This window comes from Amblyomma americanum, chromosome 1 (assembly GCF_052857255.1).
Source record: "Amblyomma americanum isolate KBUSLIRL-KWMA chromosome 1, ASM5285725v1, whole genome shotgun sequence".
In the NCBI taxonomy this organism is placed as follows: Eukaryota; Metazoa; Arthropoda; class Arachnida; order Ixodida; family Ixodidae; genus Amblyomma; species Amblyomma americanum.
In genome coordinates, this window is record NC_135497.1 from 535,127,428 (window position 1) to 535,143,451 (window position 16,024).

The 16,024-nt window shown below is 47.7% G+C and overlaps 1 protein-coding gene across 1 annotated transcript in view; it reads left to right on the forward strand.

The window, feature by feature from the left end:
- LOC144129199 (hemicentin-1-like) overlaps window positions 1-16,024 on the forward strand; it is a 266,934-nt gene that overhangs the window by 113,703 nt on the left and 137,207 nt on the right. Inside the window, exons 14-15 of the mRNA XM_077663184.1 lie at window positions 12,578-12,761; window positions 14,812-15,081. Of these exons, the coding sequence (XP_077519310.1) occupies window positions 12,578-12,761; window positions 14,812-15,081 (454 nt within the window). The remainder of the gene's footprint in view (window positions 1-12,577; window positions 12,762-14,811; window positions 15,082-16,024) is intronic.

Here is a 16,024-nt window from a genome sequence, read left to right on the forward strand (position 1 = left end):
CACCCAAGGCTTACGGAGTTTAGTGTTTGATAGCTTCGTCTTCCAGGGAAAACACTTATTCTAAATATCTTCCAGCATACTCAAAAACAGCTCATAAGAGTCAAAATTTGAAGAACAGGCAAGAACGCGCCTCCAGTCCGCAACGCGTACACACTCATGAAATGGGACAAGTGCCACATCAGTTATACAATGGTATGGAAAACCGTGCACTACTCCTTGGGTTACACCGAGTAGTACATAAATATGACACGGATATAAAAATGGCACAATGATCACTCCAATCACATGTGATAGCACCAGCAGAAATAACGAGTGAAGAAATATCTACTCTTAAAATGCGAATAACACTGCAGGAACTATGTGTCATACTTGTGGGTGTAGCAATAACGTTAGCGGAGCCATTGCAACCGATTGTGAACTTCAACTGATTATTGGCAGAAGAAGGTTCTAGTGTATTGATGTTGAGGTCACCACCAATAATGGCAGAAAATTGGGCTTGCGAGGTAAAATCAAGAAATTTATTGAGGTATGTCAGGAATTAGCTGGATCACCAGGCGGTGGCCTATGAACAACAGAAACCATTTTCTCAGCAATCTTTAGTCAAAGCATTTAACAGTCAGAGGCCACTATACAGAATCCTGACAATATATCCCAATTTAGGGTGCCTTTTACGTAGATAGCAATTCCTCCTTCCAAACAAGCCGGATTCAGAAAACAAAGATCATATCCGGGCAGTTTCACAAAGTCAGCATCGCATACGGCCCAAGATTCAGTTAACATAACTGCATTTAAATTGTACTGCAGATCATCCATACAGTATGAAGATTTGTCATATTTGTTGCGTAGAGATCGGACATTAAGATGCAAGGCGGAAAAGTTATATCAATCGAAGCAGCGATTTACTTGATGTGGAAGTAGATAGATAGATAAAGAGGAGGAGGGAAAGGGAGGGATGTTAACCAGAAAGGGGTTCCGGTTGGCTACCCTGCACTGGGGAATAGGAATTAGGGGACTAAAAGGAGGAAGAGAGAAGGGGAAAAAAGCATAACACACACACGCACAACGCTGTCACAATTTGTCACTCAATCCAGTCGCTCTCAAGTAGGCAAAGAGTGCCTTGTATGCCTTGAGGGCAGTCGACTGCTGTGGCCACGGACCGAGGATCTTTTGCTCTGTTAATGGGCGAGAATCGAGGTGGTCCAGAACACAACACAGTGTATGTCTTGCACTCGCAAATGCAGGGCACCCACAGAGAAGATGAGCGATGGTCTCCTGACAAACACAGCTTTCACAGGCAGGACTGTCAGCCATCCCCATCCGGAAAGCATAGTGGTTGGTAAAAGCAACACCGATCCATAAACGGCATAACAATGTTGCTTCGCGACGTGATAAGTTACGTGGAATACGAAGGCTCAGTCCAGGGTCCAGTGCCTTGAGGCGGAGGTTGCAAAACTCTCCCGTGTTCCACGCTGAAAGTGTGAGCTCCAGCGAAAAAGGGCGAAGCCCACACGCAGCGTCAGGTCTTGATATTGGGATCTTCACTGGAAGTCCGTCGGTGTGAGTAGAACGCGCAGCCGCATCGGCCTGGTGATTACCCTAAATACCACAGTGTCCTGGCAGCCATCGAAAAATGATGTCATGACCTTTGGATACGGTGCCGTAGTACAGTAAACGGATCTCAGTAACAAGTTGTTCCTGCGACCCGCGGCGTAGCGCAGCTTGCAGGGCTTGAAGGGCTACTTTAGAGTCGGTGAAAACCGTCCAGTCATGTGGAGGTTCTTGACTGATGAACTCTACCGCAACCCGTAAGGCTCCGAGTTCCGCACCAGTTGAAGATGTTAGATAGGTCGTCTTCACTTTCATGAAGATGGACCTGGCCGGTATCACCACCGACCCCGCAGAACTCGTCGAGTGAACTGATCCATCTGTGTAAACATGTATGCGGTGACAGTGGTAAGAATGCAGGTGATTCAATGTCAGTTGTATGAGAGCGGGCAATGATACACCAGCTTTCTTCGTAATGCCAGGAATATATAGGTGAACCCGAGTTTCATGAAGAGCCTATAAGGGTGAGCACGGTCTTGACGGAGGGGTGTACTCCGATGGAAGATATGCGCGATGGGCATCAATGACTTTGGCGAATGCAGTACGCGGCCTAATTATTGGGAGTGTTGCAAGGTGATGACAGGGAAACCGTGTGAGGTGCCGAATATGTGTTTTCATGGTGTCAACAGCTATGAATGTAGTAACAGGATGTTCCCGGGCAACAAGAACAGTTGCTGCTGTTGATGCACATTTAGGCAGTCCAAGGCAGATACGGAGAGCTTGCGCTTGCACACTTCGAAGAGTCTTGATATTTGTCTTTGTAATGGAACTGAACATCGGAAGACTGTATCGCATGTAGCCCCGAAATAGGGAATGGTACAGTTGTTGCATAGAGCGCACTGACGTGCCCCAGGACTTTCCCCCGAGGAAAGAGAGGACGTGGACAATCGCAATTAGTCTCTTTCTCATGTCGTAGATAAGTGGACTCCACGAAAGGTTCCTGTCGATGACAACACGAAGGAATCTGTGGCTTCTCTCATAGGGAATGGCTTCGCCATTGATGCGAATGTGTAACGTGACATTATTTTGCGTGTGAACGCCACAAGTGAAAACTTTTCGGTCGACATGTTCAGGCCCTGCAAGCGAACATGTCAATATCGATGCCGGCTTTTGAAGTCTTGCACGAACTTGAGGACGGGTCACTCCTGATGTCCAAATAGAGATATCATCTGCATATACAGAGATTTGAGCAGATTGTGGCAATACGTCGATCAGGCCGATGAGAGCAAGGTTGAAGAGAACTGGGCTCAGCACTCCACCCTGAGGTACTCCGCGCGAATTTAGGTGTAAGGACGTTGGTCCGTCCGCAGTCAAGACAAAAAACGACCTCTTTGATAAATAGCTGCGAATCCAGCTGAACGTGCGGCCTCCGATCTCAGCAGCTTTCATTGAGTCCAAAATGGCCTGATGCGTTACATTGTCGTACGCGCCCATGATATCCAAAAACAATGCCACGGTCAATCTGTTCAAACTTTTACTGTGTTGCACCAACGTTACAAGGTCAACCACGTTGTCGATAGAAGAGCGGCCGCGTCAGAACCCAGACATGAAGGTTGGATAAATCTGATATCGCTCCAAGTACCATTCCACGCGTGTGAGCAGAATTATTTCCATGACTTTGCCGACGCAGCTGGCGAGTGCAATTGGACGGCATGAAGAAAGGTCGAGCAGTGATTTCCCCGGTTTAAGAAATGGAACCAGACGACTGGTCTTCCAATCATGAGGAACTATGCCAGCAGTCCATGACTTGTTATAAATGTCCAACAGAGCCCGTCGAGCTTCTTGGCCAACGTTGGCAAGTGCGGAGTACGTCACACCATCCGGCACTGGTGATGATGACCTTCTACAACAAGCCAGCGCAGCATCAAGTTCTTCCATGGAGAATAGTACATCCATCCGAGAATCCCGGGAGGGTGGAACATTGTTGCAGTGCAGCGTTGCGCCTGGATTCGGAGGACCTGTTATTCTTGCGCAGAAATCTTCGGCTACCTCAACCACACTGCGCCTTTGGTGGAGCGCTACGGATTTGAACGGGTAGCGCTGTTCAGGAGACGTGCGAAGACCCCGAATTACACTCCAAACGCTTGAACAAAGAGGTCTTGAACAAAAATTAAGGAGGCCATGGAGCACGCCACTTGCCCCTTTAACCTTGTCGTTAACTACACCGATTTTGACTTCCAATTGCAGCGACTGCGATCACAACAGCGCAGGGCAGAGCGCAGATACTGACGCACAAAGTCGCGCCTAGACCTAAGAGATGCTAGGTGCATTCAGAAGAAGATTCAGCGCAGAATTCAGGCAGTGCAAACACAACGTTGAAGGACATTTTGCCAAACACTTGATCCACGGATGTGGAAGTAGTAAATAATGATACTGCGTGTTACTGGACAAAGTACTGAGTCCGTACAGCAGGGTCACTCTCGGACCGAATGACAAAGGCAGGGGCCCCTTCCTTCTTCGTAACGAGTATTTTCCCATTCACATACCAAGCAAATTTGAATACAGACCGCTTTGCCTTCTCCTTCACCAGTCGGAGCGGTTTTCGAGAATACTAGGTCATGTTTTCGGTGAGAGAGACAGAACTCTCGGCATCACGCAAGGCGCTTCTTGCTGCAAAATGAAAAGTGCGAAGCTTTGCGTAATGAATGATAATTATGAAACCGGTTTTATGTCCAAGTGCGATGTATCAGTAGAGTTCTTCATGGAAATTTTGTCTTTACATCTCTCTTCAACACCCATTGGGTGGAAGGGAAAGTTCTCCGTTCAGCGCAATGGTGTGTCTAAAGTTTCTGAGCAAATTTTTTTTTTGCACAGGTGGACAGAAACGTTCACTGTAATCCGGTGGGGAACGTTCAAAACTTTTCTAGGTATGTCGATGACTACCTTGTGTTTTGCTTAAATTATGAACTTAAACGGAGCATCCCTCACTTTGAAAGTTTCCGCAGCAAACATCTCAGGCCTGAAGTTCACAGTTTAAAAGCCAAAAGATGGTGCACTTCAATTTCTAGATTAATCATTGACCGTTCGCCAAGACCACATTTGCTGGACAGCCCCCGGTCTCCGAAAGCTCTCCTTGACTACGCCTGTGGGAACTCAGAAGTCATCAAAAATCCTATAGCGACGTCATGTCTTAAGGCAACCGTAACGAAGTCTTGCACTCACTCCATGTAAGAGAGCGTCTCTGCGCTGGCTATCAGGCTCAAGGATGCTGCATACCCCGCACACGTCCCCTTCATAACTTGTGATAAGCCAGTGCGATGGGCTAAAACGGGCGCAAATCTAAAATTGCTGATAGAGAGCGTCGGAAGGTAGGCGTTGTGCCGCATGTGCACAGAATTGCGCATGGCGTAAAGAAAGTGGCAAGTCCCTATGGCGTTACTTTTGTTTTTTTCTGATCCGATTAAGATTACAAAAATTGAGCAGACAAGTTCGGAACCTGCGGGAAAGTGCTAGCGGGACAAAAAGACGTGGGTGCACCGTTAAGCACTCATTTCCGTTTGTTCCCTGCCCCGTTGGCGCAGTGTACAAACTGGCGCTGTCATGAGGAGCGGTGCATATAGGGCAAACGGGGCGCTGCCTTAATGTGAGGCTAATTGAACGTCGGAATTCACTTAAAGACTGGCATATCAATCACCCTGAATATTGCCTGGAATGTAAAAATAAAGAGAAAGAAAATAGGAGAAAAAGAAGTGCGCACGTGTATTTGAACGAGCAACCATTGTTTTTAGACACCGCAACCAGCAAATCCGTGAAATTATCTAATCTTACCACACACCGATCTGCCAGCCCTCTGTCGCCATGACAGATTGTGAATATAATTTTTTACTCTCCGCCCAGCATTTTTATCCATTAAGAATGTTCTCTATATATCCATTCAGGCCATCGCCTGCCGATTGAAGAACTTGAAAGATTTCTTGACCAGCTCCGGAGCCATTGCTGTTGTTGGTGATATTACCGCACACCACCCATTATGGGATGTGCCAAGAGCGATTCTCAAGGTGCGCTAATCACAAAATTTTTATTGCAGTCCGGCTCATGTATTTTCGATAAAAAACAGCCAATGTATTTTAATATAGCAAAAAACTCATACACAGAGATAGACCTTGATATTGGCCCTTCGTTGCTCTTGGCAGCCATTGAGTGTGCTGTTATTGATGAACTCTCTGCAAGTGACCACTTTCCCATTTCTTTAAAATACAGAGAAAATATAAATCCCAAAGTAAATGATCCTAGGAAGTTTACAGAACAGTTTGTTGATTGGAAGATGTTCTGAGAGCTCTCGGCATTGCTCTGTTCACCAATAACCGAGATAGGTACAGATGAATCCCAATCCTTGATCACACTGCATATTACAGACACTGCACAGAAATCCATTCCACAGACATATGGTAAAATAGCAAACAATTGAAGACAATTGTGGAATGTACAGTTTAAGTAAGCTCGGAAGAACCAAAAAAATGCATGGTCAAAACTCCGCCGGTATCTTACGGTTGACAACTTAATAAACTTTAAGCGTGCTAAAGTAAAGGGCAGTCATACTGGACGTATATCCAAACGAGAAAGTTGGCAGGCGTTTCTCTCCTCTGATAACTCTTACTCAGGCACGCATAAAGTGTACAGTAGACTAAATGCACTTAAAGGGCATGGTGTGCATCCACTTGCTCTTGTTTGCACTGCTTGCAAAACATTGGAGCACTAAGCAGATGCAATAAGCAAACCCTTAGAATGCACTTTTCGCTCAGCACATTATTCATATTCCTTTTTTTTATACAAGCTAGCTGAGGGGAAGTAACCTATTCACAATAAAAAGCCATCTGTAGGAGGATGCAATAGCCCATTTACCTTACAAAGGTTGAAGGTTGCCGTAGGCACATGTGGCAACTCAACAGCAGCAGGCCCTGACAAGGTCACATATGGAATGCTCAGGCACCTGCATAAATAATCCATTGAAACTGTCATGTGGCTGTTTAATATTACATGTGCCGCTTGACGTTTTACCGAAGCCTGTAATTAATCGATTATTCTCGTGGCATTAAAGCAAGGCAAAGAAGCCACACTTGCGTACATTCATCACACACTATAAGATAGAATGCATGAAGACACTGAACCTTCTAAAGATCCTGCCACACCATTCATGGGGCACAGATCGTGACTGCCGGCTGAGTCTTCTTACTGGTGTAGTTATATCACGTACAGAGTACGGCGCAGTAGTGTACGAGTCAGCAGGAAAAAACTACCTTAAAATGCTCGATGTTGTGTACCACTTCGGTTTGCGGTAGGCTAATGGTGCTTTCCGTGCAAGCCCAATTGCCAGCTTGTACGTTGAGGCGGACAGATGGTCTCTTGAAAGACGGGGCAAGTTTACAAGTATAGCCTACGCCAAGAAGGTATTATCTCAGGCTGACCATCCATGCAACGCGCTGTTGCGCAACCCAACCAGTACACTGCTGTTATGACCGTGTGAAACCCCACCTTTACCTATTAGAGTGGCCACACTTGCCCTATTCATGAACATACCAATCTCCAATATTCTGTTGACTTCTAAAGCCATAATTTCTCCCTCAGTGGTGCATCTAGTTGACAGTGACACATCTTTTCGTGAGGTGGGCAAACACGGGTTGCCAACTGGCAAAAAAAGAGCCCTTCATGTCTCTACAAGCAAAGTAGCAAAGTATCAGTGCACAGAGGTCTACACAGATGCCTCCAAAACTTCGTCAGTTGCATGCGCAGCTCACAGCTGTCTGTTCGCGGAAACGGAATCAATGGATAGGCACACAAGCATATTTACTGCAGAATGTCATGAGATACTGTTCGCTCTTAGATTCATCCTGCAAAAGAAAATTGCAACCTCGTTATTTACTCAGATTCTTTAAGTGTCCTCTGGGAAACCCTATAAAAACCCTGTAATGAATTCCCTACAGAACTTCCTTATGTCTGCAAGCATACTGAACCTTAAATTTTTAATATGCTGGGTGCCAGGTCACTGTAGAATAGATGGTAATGAGAACGCTGATAAGCTTGCTGCGTCAGCTGCCGAACAGAGTCTGACCAGTATAAACCAACTTCCATACGAGGACCTCAGGCCGCATATTAGGACTGCACTCCGCAGAGAGTGGCAACAGGATTGGCAAAAAAAAAAAGAGAACAAATTGCTCTCAGTAAAATGAATGATTGGAAGGTATGATAAAAAAAAGATTCAGAGAAGTTTCTCTCTGCACATTGAGGATAGAACACACCAGCATCACACATATATTTTAAAGGGTACGCCGGCACCACAGTGCGCGAGATGTGGGGCCCACATCTCAATTGTTCACGCACTAATGATGTGCCCGAGAGTGGAGGCAGGAAGGGGACAGCGCTGCCTAGAACTGTACACATTCATTATACCAATGCAACCTTTATTTTTAGCTGGTGACCGCAGTTTTCATTGGATAGGGTTTTAAAATTTTTACTTCATGTAGGCATTTTACAAGAGATCCCTTATATCATGTAACCTCAGCTCATCCTCATTGGTGAGGAGAAAGCGTAGCTTAGCGTCAGCTTCCGATGCCTTGCCCTTCTTGCTCAAGCAAGGATAGTGGTTGAAGCTGCCTCGCTTCGTCTTTTATATGTAATAACTCTTGCCACACTTTTTAAGCACTATACACGACTTTAGGCCATTCCACCTGAATTATGCACATTCTTGACGCACTAATTATGCGCCTTGAAACGGCGCAAAAAAAGACAAGTGACGAGGAAGAAACCAAATTCCGGCCCTATATCTACGGACAATTCCAGGCGGTCAGCGATCACCACACATTGTGCTGGCTTGCCATATTGAAGGACCCCTCCAGCCTTCACGTTCGGTGGAGCCTGCGCCTTCAGGAATAAGACGACACCATCGTTTACAATTCCGAACGCAAGCACACTGACGCCGGCTGCCTGTCAGGAGCCCCTGTAGATGTTCCGCCGCCGGACGACGATGAAGACGCCTTTCTGGAATCCCTCAGCCCCAGCTCTTTTGCACATCATCAACGCTCGTACCTTGACCTTAAAGCACCTTATCGAGTACATGGATGGCAAGATTTCTTCACCCCCTTCTCATTCAAGCGAGTATCATCTTCCTTCTATGTACAGAATGATGTCCTCGTCAAAAAGAACTTCGCAGCGAACAAAACAGCCTACCTTCTTGCTGTACCTGCAAGTCTTCGTGAAGAAGTTCCACAGGCTTCACACGACGAGTCGACCGCAAGAGATCTCAAGTTTTTTCGTACTCTCCGCCGCATTCAAGATAATATTTCTGGCTCCGATTGTTCGTCGATGCAGGACATTATTATGTGAAGGCATGCCGAGATTGTCAGCGACGAGAGACCCCTCCCACCAAACCAGCAGAATTTCTGAACGTTATTGAACCCTTCTCAAGGCCCTTTCAGCGGCATAGACCTGCGTGGCTTTTTCCTGAAGTCAATATCGAGAAATAACCCACAGCGAGCGACTACCGGATCCGCTACACCAAAGCGAAAGCCCTACCGAACAGAACAGCAGCAGAAGTCGCCAAATTTTTTGTCGAGTGCATTCTTCTGCGACACGGCACCCCCGATGTGCTCATCACGGACAGAACAGCATTCAGGGCGCAACTTTGCAAGCCATCTTGCGTTACAGCCAAACCAGCCACCGGAGGACAACTGCATACCATCCACAGACCAACGGGCTGACCGAGCGCCTGAACAAAACGATCGCTGACATGCGCACCATATATGTCGATGCTGAATACAAGACCTGTGTTGTCATCCTGCTTTACGTCGTCTTTGCCTACAACACCGAAGTCCAGCAGACCGCCCAGATGACACCTTTTAGGCTCGCCCATGACAACCCATACAAAAAAGTCCTATGGGCGTCTGTGGAAAAAGCTATGTCTGTCTATGGCCTTTTATGAACGTCTATAAGCACTCACAGAGGTGCTTATTGACAGCTATTGAAAAATCTATGCCACTAAAGCTATAGCTTTGGAACCATACAATTGTCTTAAGCTCTCTATAGAAAAATATATCAGCCTGTATAGACAGCTATAGACAGAAATAGGAAAGGTCTATAGCTATTTAGGCCAAAATTCTATAGCCGGCCATAGGACATTTTTGTATGGCAAGGAGGCCACGACGCTAGACGCTAGACGACCAGCTACCCAAAGTTACCGAAGAAGATAACGTCGTCGTCGCCGCCTATGTTAAATGTGCAGAAGAAGCCCGAAGACTTGCCCGATTACGGATTAAGTAACAGCGGCGGACCGACGCGAGACGCAACAATTTACGAAGACGCAACGCGGAATACAAGCCAGGAGACCGAGTATGGTTTTCGATCCCCATTCGCCGGCGCGGATTGAGTAAAGCATTTTTGCCCGCTTTTTCGGCCCGTACAAGGTTTTTCGTCGGCTAGGTGAACTGGACTACGAAGTTTTCCGTGAGGAAATGACTACATCACAGCGACGCCGCGCACGACCAGAAGTTGTTCAGCTCGTCCGTCTAAATGCCTATTATGCGCGCTACAGTACGCTGTTTTCCACTATCGGTGTTTATTGTGCACAGTGTTTTCTAGTCACCTTATATGTTTCTTGTCTCCTTATTTGTTCTAAAGCATCGGGTCGATGCTTGTTTTAGGGGATAGTGACGCCGCGAACGTTTCCACTGTTTGTTTGTTCATTCTTGAAAGCTGCCGGCATGCGGCTTTTTCGCTTTTTGATGCAAGACGCGACCATATTTATCTTGATCAATCGCATCCAGGCGGAGGAGATCCTACGTTGTACCAGACTGTTGTGGTAACTTTCCCTGAAGTTCCGTGGTAAGTTCCGTGAAGTTCGCTACCAGTCTCGAATTGAGAACTGCCGAGAGCGGCGGTCATCCTGTTCAACGACCAGCGAGCACGCTTGTTGCTGCAACGGCGCCGAGTAATTAAGTTATTTTGGGGCGCAAGTTAGCCTAACAAAGTGTTTTGTTTGGAATCCTTTTCGCAGTCTACCAGCTCTCCCTATTGCCGTCATCACTACGTGATGATTCGAGAATTGCACTTTGCAGCCAACGTGTCGAATTTTTCGCTAACAGCAGATAGTTGCTGTGGCAAGGAGCCATCATTCCAGTCACAGTTTGTCAAAAGGTTTGCGCGTCTCAAAGATCACGTATGTCGCTTGGCTGCTGACATATTAGTCATTAGTAAGACTGCCGTCCGCCACACCCAGAAGAGTTCTTTCCATCATAAAAACATTCTTCGTAAGTCGACCAAGTATAAATTTCCATCTAGAGATAATAATTTTGAGCACACAGTACAAGTATGCAGTCACGAGTTTGGGGCGGTCAGCAACCAAACTCAGTCAATAGGTGCAAAATGGCGACCAGCACTCACCTGCCTTGTTTATAAACAACGTTCAGCCCCACCTAACACTCGCCGTTTATGGTGATATCCTTAGAAGACGCGAGCCTCATGTATAAGCGATTGTCCTCAGCTATTCAACATTGACGGTAAAATCTGTTGAGGGCGTTGAAGGTAAAATCCAGATACGCACAAAGCCCACTCAAGCTTGTTTGGTTCGTTCTGACTCGACATTGTCCTTGAACCTTGGTCAAGATGGAAAATTTTAAGGTTACGACAGCATAGCTTATCGCTTTCTCTAATTGAGCACAACGTTGAATTATTTTTTTAACGGGCGAAGCGCTAACTATATACGGGGCATGAAGGCAGCCAGCTGGGATAGGCTTGACGCTGTCTAAAACTTAACTGTGGTTGCGCACTCAACTTTGTGGCGGAAATTCTTCAAGCGGCGACCAATAGTTTAAAAAACGACGTTTCGGCCCCGGCTTATGGGGGCCTTGCTCATAATGAAAGAAAATAATGAAGGTAGGTTATATAGGTTTCATGATATGACGTAAGCAGCGGGAGTATATCGGTGGTAGGTTGCCTTTGTTGCGATTAAGCGTGTTTGCCGTCGTCTGAATATAAAAAGATTCCATGTAAAGCCTTCTCATCTTGCTCTTTCGTTTTCCAATTATCTTCATGTCATCCCAGTCGATGTCATGGCCCTCGGAGACATCATGATCAGCCAGTGCGTTGGTTGCCATGCGCTTATGCTTGACATCATTGGGGTGCTGCGGCAATATTTTCCGCAAATCGCCTGTTTCACTAATGCAGACATGCTCAGAATCAGCGCAGGGAATACTATACACGATGCCCGGGAATTTCTCCTTCTTTACCTTGTCTTTCACAGCAGCCATCACATGTCGGAGCTTCCGCGTGGGTACATGTGCGACGTCGACTTCGTACAATTGTTATATGCGGGATAAGCTTTCACTTACTCCGGGGAAGTAGGGTATCGGAATCCTTTTCTTCTCGTGCTGGGGTTGCTGTTAGCGGCCGGTGAGCTAGGCGATTCTCTGATTTTCGTATGAAGGAACTGGAATAACCCGAAGACATCAGGTCGGGGCGAACGGTATCCAGATCTGTAGCTTTCTCTTCCGGCGTAGAGCAGAGGTTTTCTTATCTGCGGACAAGTGAGCCGACAACGGACTTCTTGTGACAGGTCAGTGTACGGAACTGAAATTGAGGTACATGTCAGTGGGCGTGTCCTTCCAGAATACACTGATTGCCATATAACCTACCTTCATTCTTTTCTTTCATTCTGAACAACGCCCCCGTAAGCCAGGGCTGAAACGTCATTTTTTAGACGATTGGTCGGCACATAAAGAATTTCCGCCAAGAACATACCCGACCGGACGAATTTCCGTCAAACCCTAGATTTCATCACACTCCGCTTTTCACTGCGCAGGCTTCGTGGCAGCGTCTCCTCTGAAATGTGAAAACGAGCGCACACGGCCTAGCACAAATACTTCTTATAGTGGTTAGTAAGTAGTACATAAGAAAAATAATGTCCTGCCCACACCGTCTACGACACACGGGACACAAAAGGCACCCCAGGCTTGAAAAGTCACCACTGTGGATTTCCACCCAGCTCGAGTGGTACAAGGACGGCCGCCTAGTGGACGCCGCGGTCGGCCACTTGGGCATCACGTTCTCGGCCCAGCAGGACGATCTGCGAGTGGCGGCGGCCAAGCTGATCCACGACGGCGTCTACAAGTGCGTGGCCAGCAACGCAGCCGGTAGCACGGAGCGCCGCTTCCGCGTCATCGTCCTACGTGAGTAGTCGCAGAACGACATTGCGTCTCACAATGCTCGATACCCGTACTGCTTCTGCTCAAACAATATCGGGCGGCGATTCGACGCCGCCATCAGCTGGCCGGTGACGGTACGGCCGATGGCATGACAGCGAAAGCGCCGCTGTCGATCAGAAGCTCGTCGATGTCGTTCGTACGAACATCATTATTATCATCTGCCTGACTTCGCCCATATCCCTCCAGTTCACCCCGCACTTTGCCAGTCGCGGGCACCCATTCCCACCAACTACTTAATCTCATCTGCCTCTCCCGCACCCCCAACTGTATGCCCCTGCGTTCTAACTCCTTTTGGTATCTTCGCCCTTCTCGATTCTAGGCTTAGTGATTCAAAGATCTCAGCTGACCCTATTCAGCGCAGCGCAAGAAGGTGTTGCGAATGCGCTAATAGTGCATATTTATCCTGGTTCGGTTGCGCTGAACTGATTTTGAGAACTTTTGTAAATCTCGCAACTGTTTCTCAATTTAGATACACGGGTTCTTGGTCTACCGCATGTTCGCCTGCATTTCAACGCGGAGGCGTGATAACAACGCACGCTCGCTATTTTGATGTGACAATGAAGATTAAAGAAAAAATGCGGTACCTATTCTTTCTGGGAATCTTCCATCGCGATGTATTCCAATTTAACCGCATTTGCCGTAATGTCGAGAATACAGTACGCGTAACCATTCACGTTTGGAAGTTAAAATTTGCGCTCTCATGCCTATCTACACGAGCAGGCTACAGCAGATTGCGGCCAAGCACAACACTAGGCTTAGCAAGTTTGTTTTGATGAAAGGGTGCACGGTCTGCTCTGGCCGCCAGGGATAGGCTGCGCCACAGGCGTGGTGACTGAATTCCATCGACACTCGGATTTATTTTTTAACCAGCGGAGAAATGCTTTGAATGCGCGATTTAAATCGTGGTTCTCTCGCACGAGAGGCGTGAGCCCTACCTCTACTCCATCGCTGCATCCTATTCAGCAACATATAACGTGGGCACCTTTGACTCAGCAGGCTGTATCATTCCCCTCATAGAAAAAACCGGCTCTTCCTATTGCACGCCAACTGTACACAAGGCAACGCTAAACGAATGTGAGGTATGTAACCAGCGTACCAAGCGGGATTGCGAGATCTTCGTGCGGGCGTGGTCGCACCTCTTTGCGTTGGAAACAGTGTGGTTCGGAGAGACTGCGCTACTGCAGCGGCTGGTATTGCGGCTGGCGGCCCGGTAAGAAGCCATCCTCGCATGCTGGGACGAGAAATGCCATAGGAGACTAGTTCTGTCGATTGAAACTCTTGCCGCAGGCCGTGAATAAGTTGTGGTAAAGCTATGACAGGGACTAGTTTGTTGTGAGTAGGGCGCAATAAGCATAGATGAATAACAACTCTCTGCGAGTTCACAAGAGCGGAAACTTGGGCGAGTCGAGTGTAGCGCCTATGTTGTCCGTCTTTCTTTGTCCCGTGTGCCGTTTTTGCGCTCCCCATATACCATGGATCTCTGCGAGTACCTGAAGTTTTTGGAAGCCACCCTGCTGGCAGTAGACTCGGCGTCTCACGCATGCACGTTTAACGTAGCTGTTTCCGCCACGCATTCAAGAAAAGTAAACGGCCGCCTAAGCATGATTGATATTCCGCAATTGATTGCGAACCCGCTGCGGTAGCTCAGTGGCTTTGGCATGCGGGTGCTGAGGCTTAAGTGGCGGGTGCAGCAGCCGACAAGCGCGTCCGGCTTTCTATGAACGCAAAAAAAGCCCGCCTCCTGGCTGTGCAATATCAGTGCGCGTTTAAGGAGCCCAAGGACACCAAATGAAGTCCTTTACTGCGGTCTCTTTCATAACCCATGTGCACTTTCGGGACTTCCCGTGCCAAATCGATGACGAAGCAAGTATTCGGTCGGGCTAATCTGTAGTTATTTGCAAACCTTATCAAGTTACCCTGTGGGCGCTAACGAATACCTTATGTCATCTTGGAGGAGCTCACGAACGACTTGTGATTCCTTGGAATATGTTCTTTTGCCCGCATTTCCCCGCAGTTCCCCCACAGATCCAAGGGCCTCCGCGGGAGGTGGTGCGCGTAGTGGAGGGCCAAGAGGTGACGCTCAGCTGCCGCGCGGAGGGCACTCCCGCGCCCTCGGCAACCTTTCTGCGCGACGGTGTCTCGTGGCCTTCGGACGAGCGGGGCGACGGCTACCGCGAGCTCTACTTCGCAACTGCAATGGCCGAGCGCGACGCGGGCGTCTACGTCTGTCGCGCCACCAACGAGGCTGGTAGCGCCCAGAAGCTCTTCGAGCTCGTCGTGCTCGGTGAGTTTGCTCGCTCCCAGGGAGCCCAGCGTTCTTCCGCGAGCTCTCAGTGAATGCGATTCAAGAGTAGCAACACCTACAGCGAAGGTCTGTGCGTAGTAGTCGGTGCTGTCTACACATTCATTGGACGGAGAGGAGGAGTGGCGCATAGACCTAAGCTGCGTATGCTGATGGTGAGTCGTGCCGAGAAGCAGTTCTCTCATATGGGGGCCACCGAAGGGTGAGCTGGTGTATTGTACCCAGTACCGAATTTTCTATGCGCCAGTGAATCTTACGCGACTTGCGTGAATGATCGTGCAGCGACTCGGACGAAAGACGCGCGTCGTAAACGAGCAGCTGGAACTCGCAAGCAGAGTAATGGTCGTCGCATGCAAATAAGTGCGCGCGCGAACCTTCCCGTGAAATATGGCGAAATCCTTAAGTACGCTGTCGGAAAGTGGAAGCCGCCTCTGAGAGACACATAAAAAAAATATTTGATTTGGGGAAAAGCATATAAATCACATTATCATTACTCGCAAAAGCACAACACGAAGCCAGCCAGCGCTCATCATCCGAAACTAGAATTTTTATACAGCGTGTATTTTTTGCTTGCGGTTAAAAATTTGGTACAAGGAATGCACAAAATACGCTCTCGTTTATCGTGGTCAGACTGTGAGGGGAGCATAACATATCACCCAGGTGACGCAGATCATAATCTGGCCTAGCCCATGCAAGTTGTGGGTGCAGTACTGCGCTTATTTTGTTAAGGCCATTGTCTTTTTTTTTTGTGGGGCTGCTGCACATTGGCGACTTCATTGCTGTCACCGCAGGCATTGAAGCACTGTTGTGGGCCGGGTCCACAGTGGTTTCCCCTCATGAAAAATGATCAGACAGGAAGGTTAAAGAAAATCAACAAATATATTCATATTATTTTATAGTGGAGCAGTGAAATAGACGGTAGAGA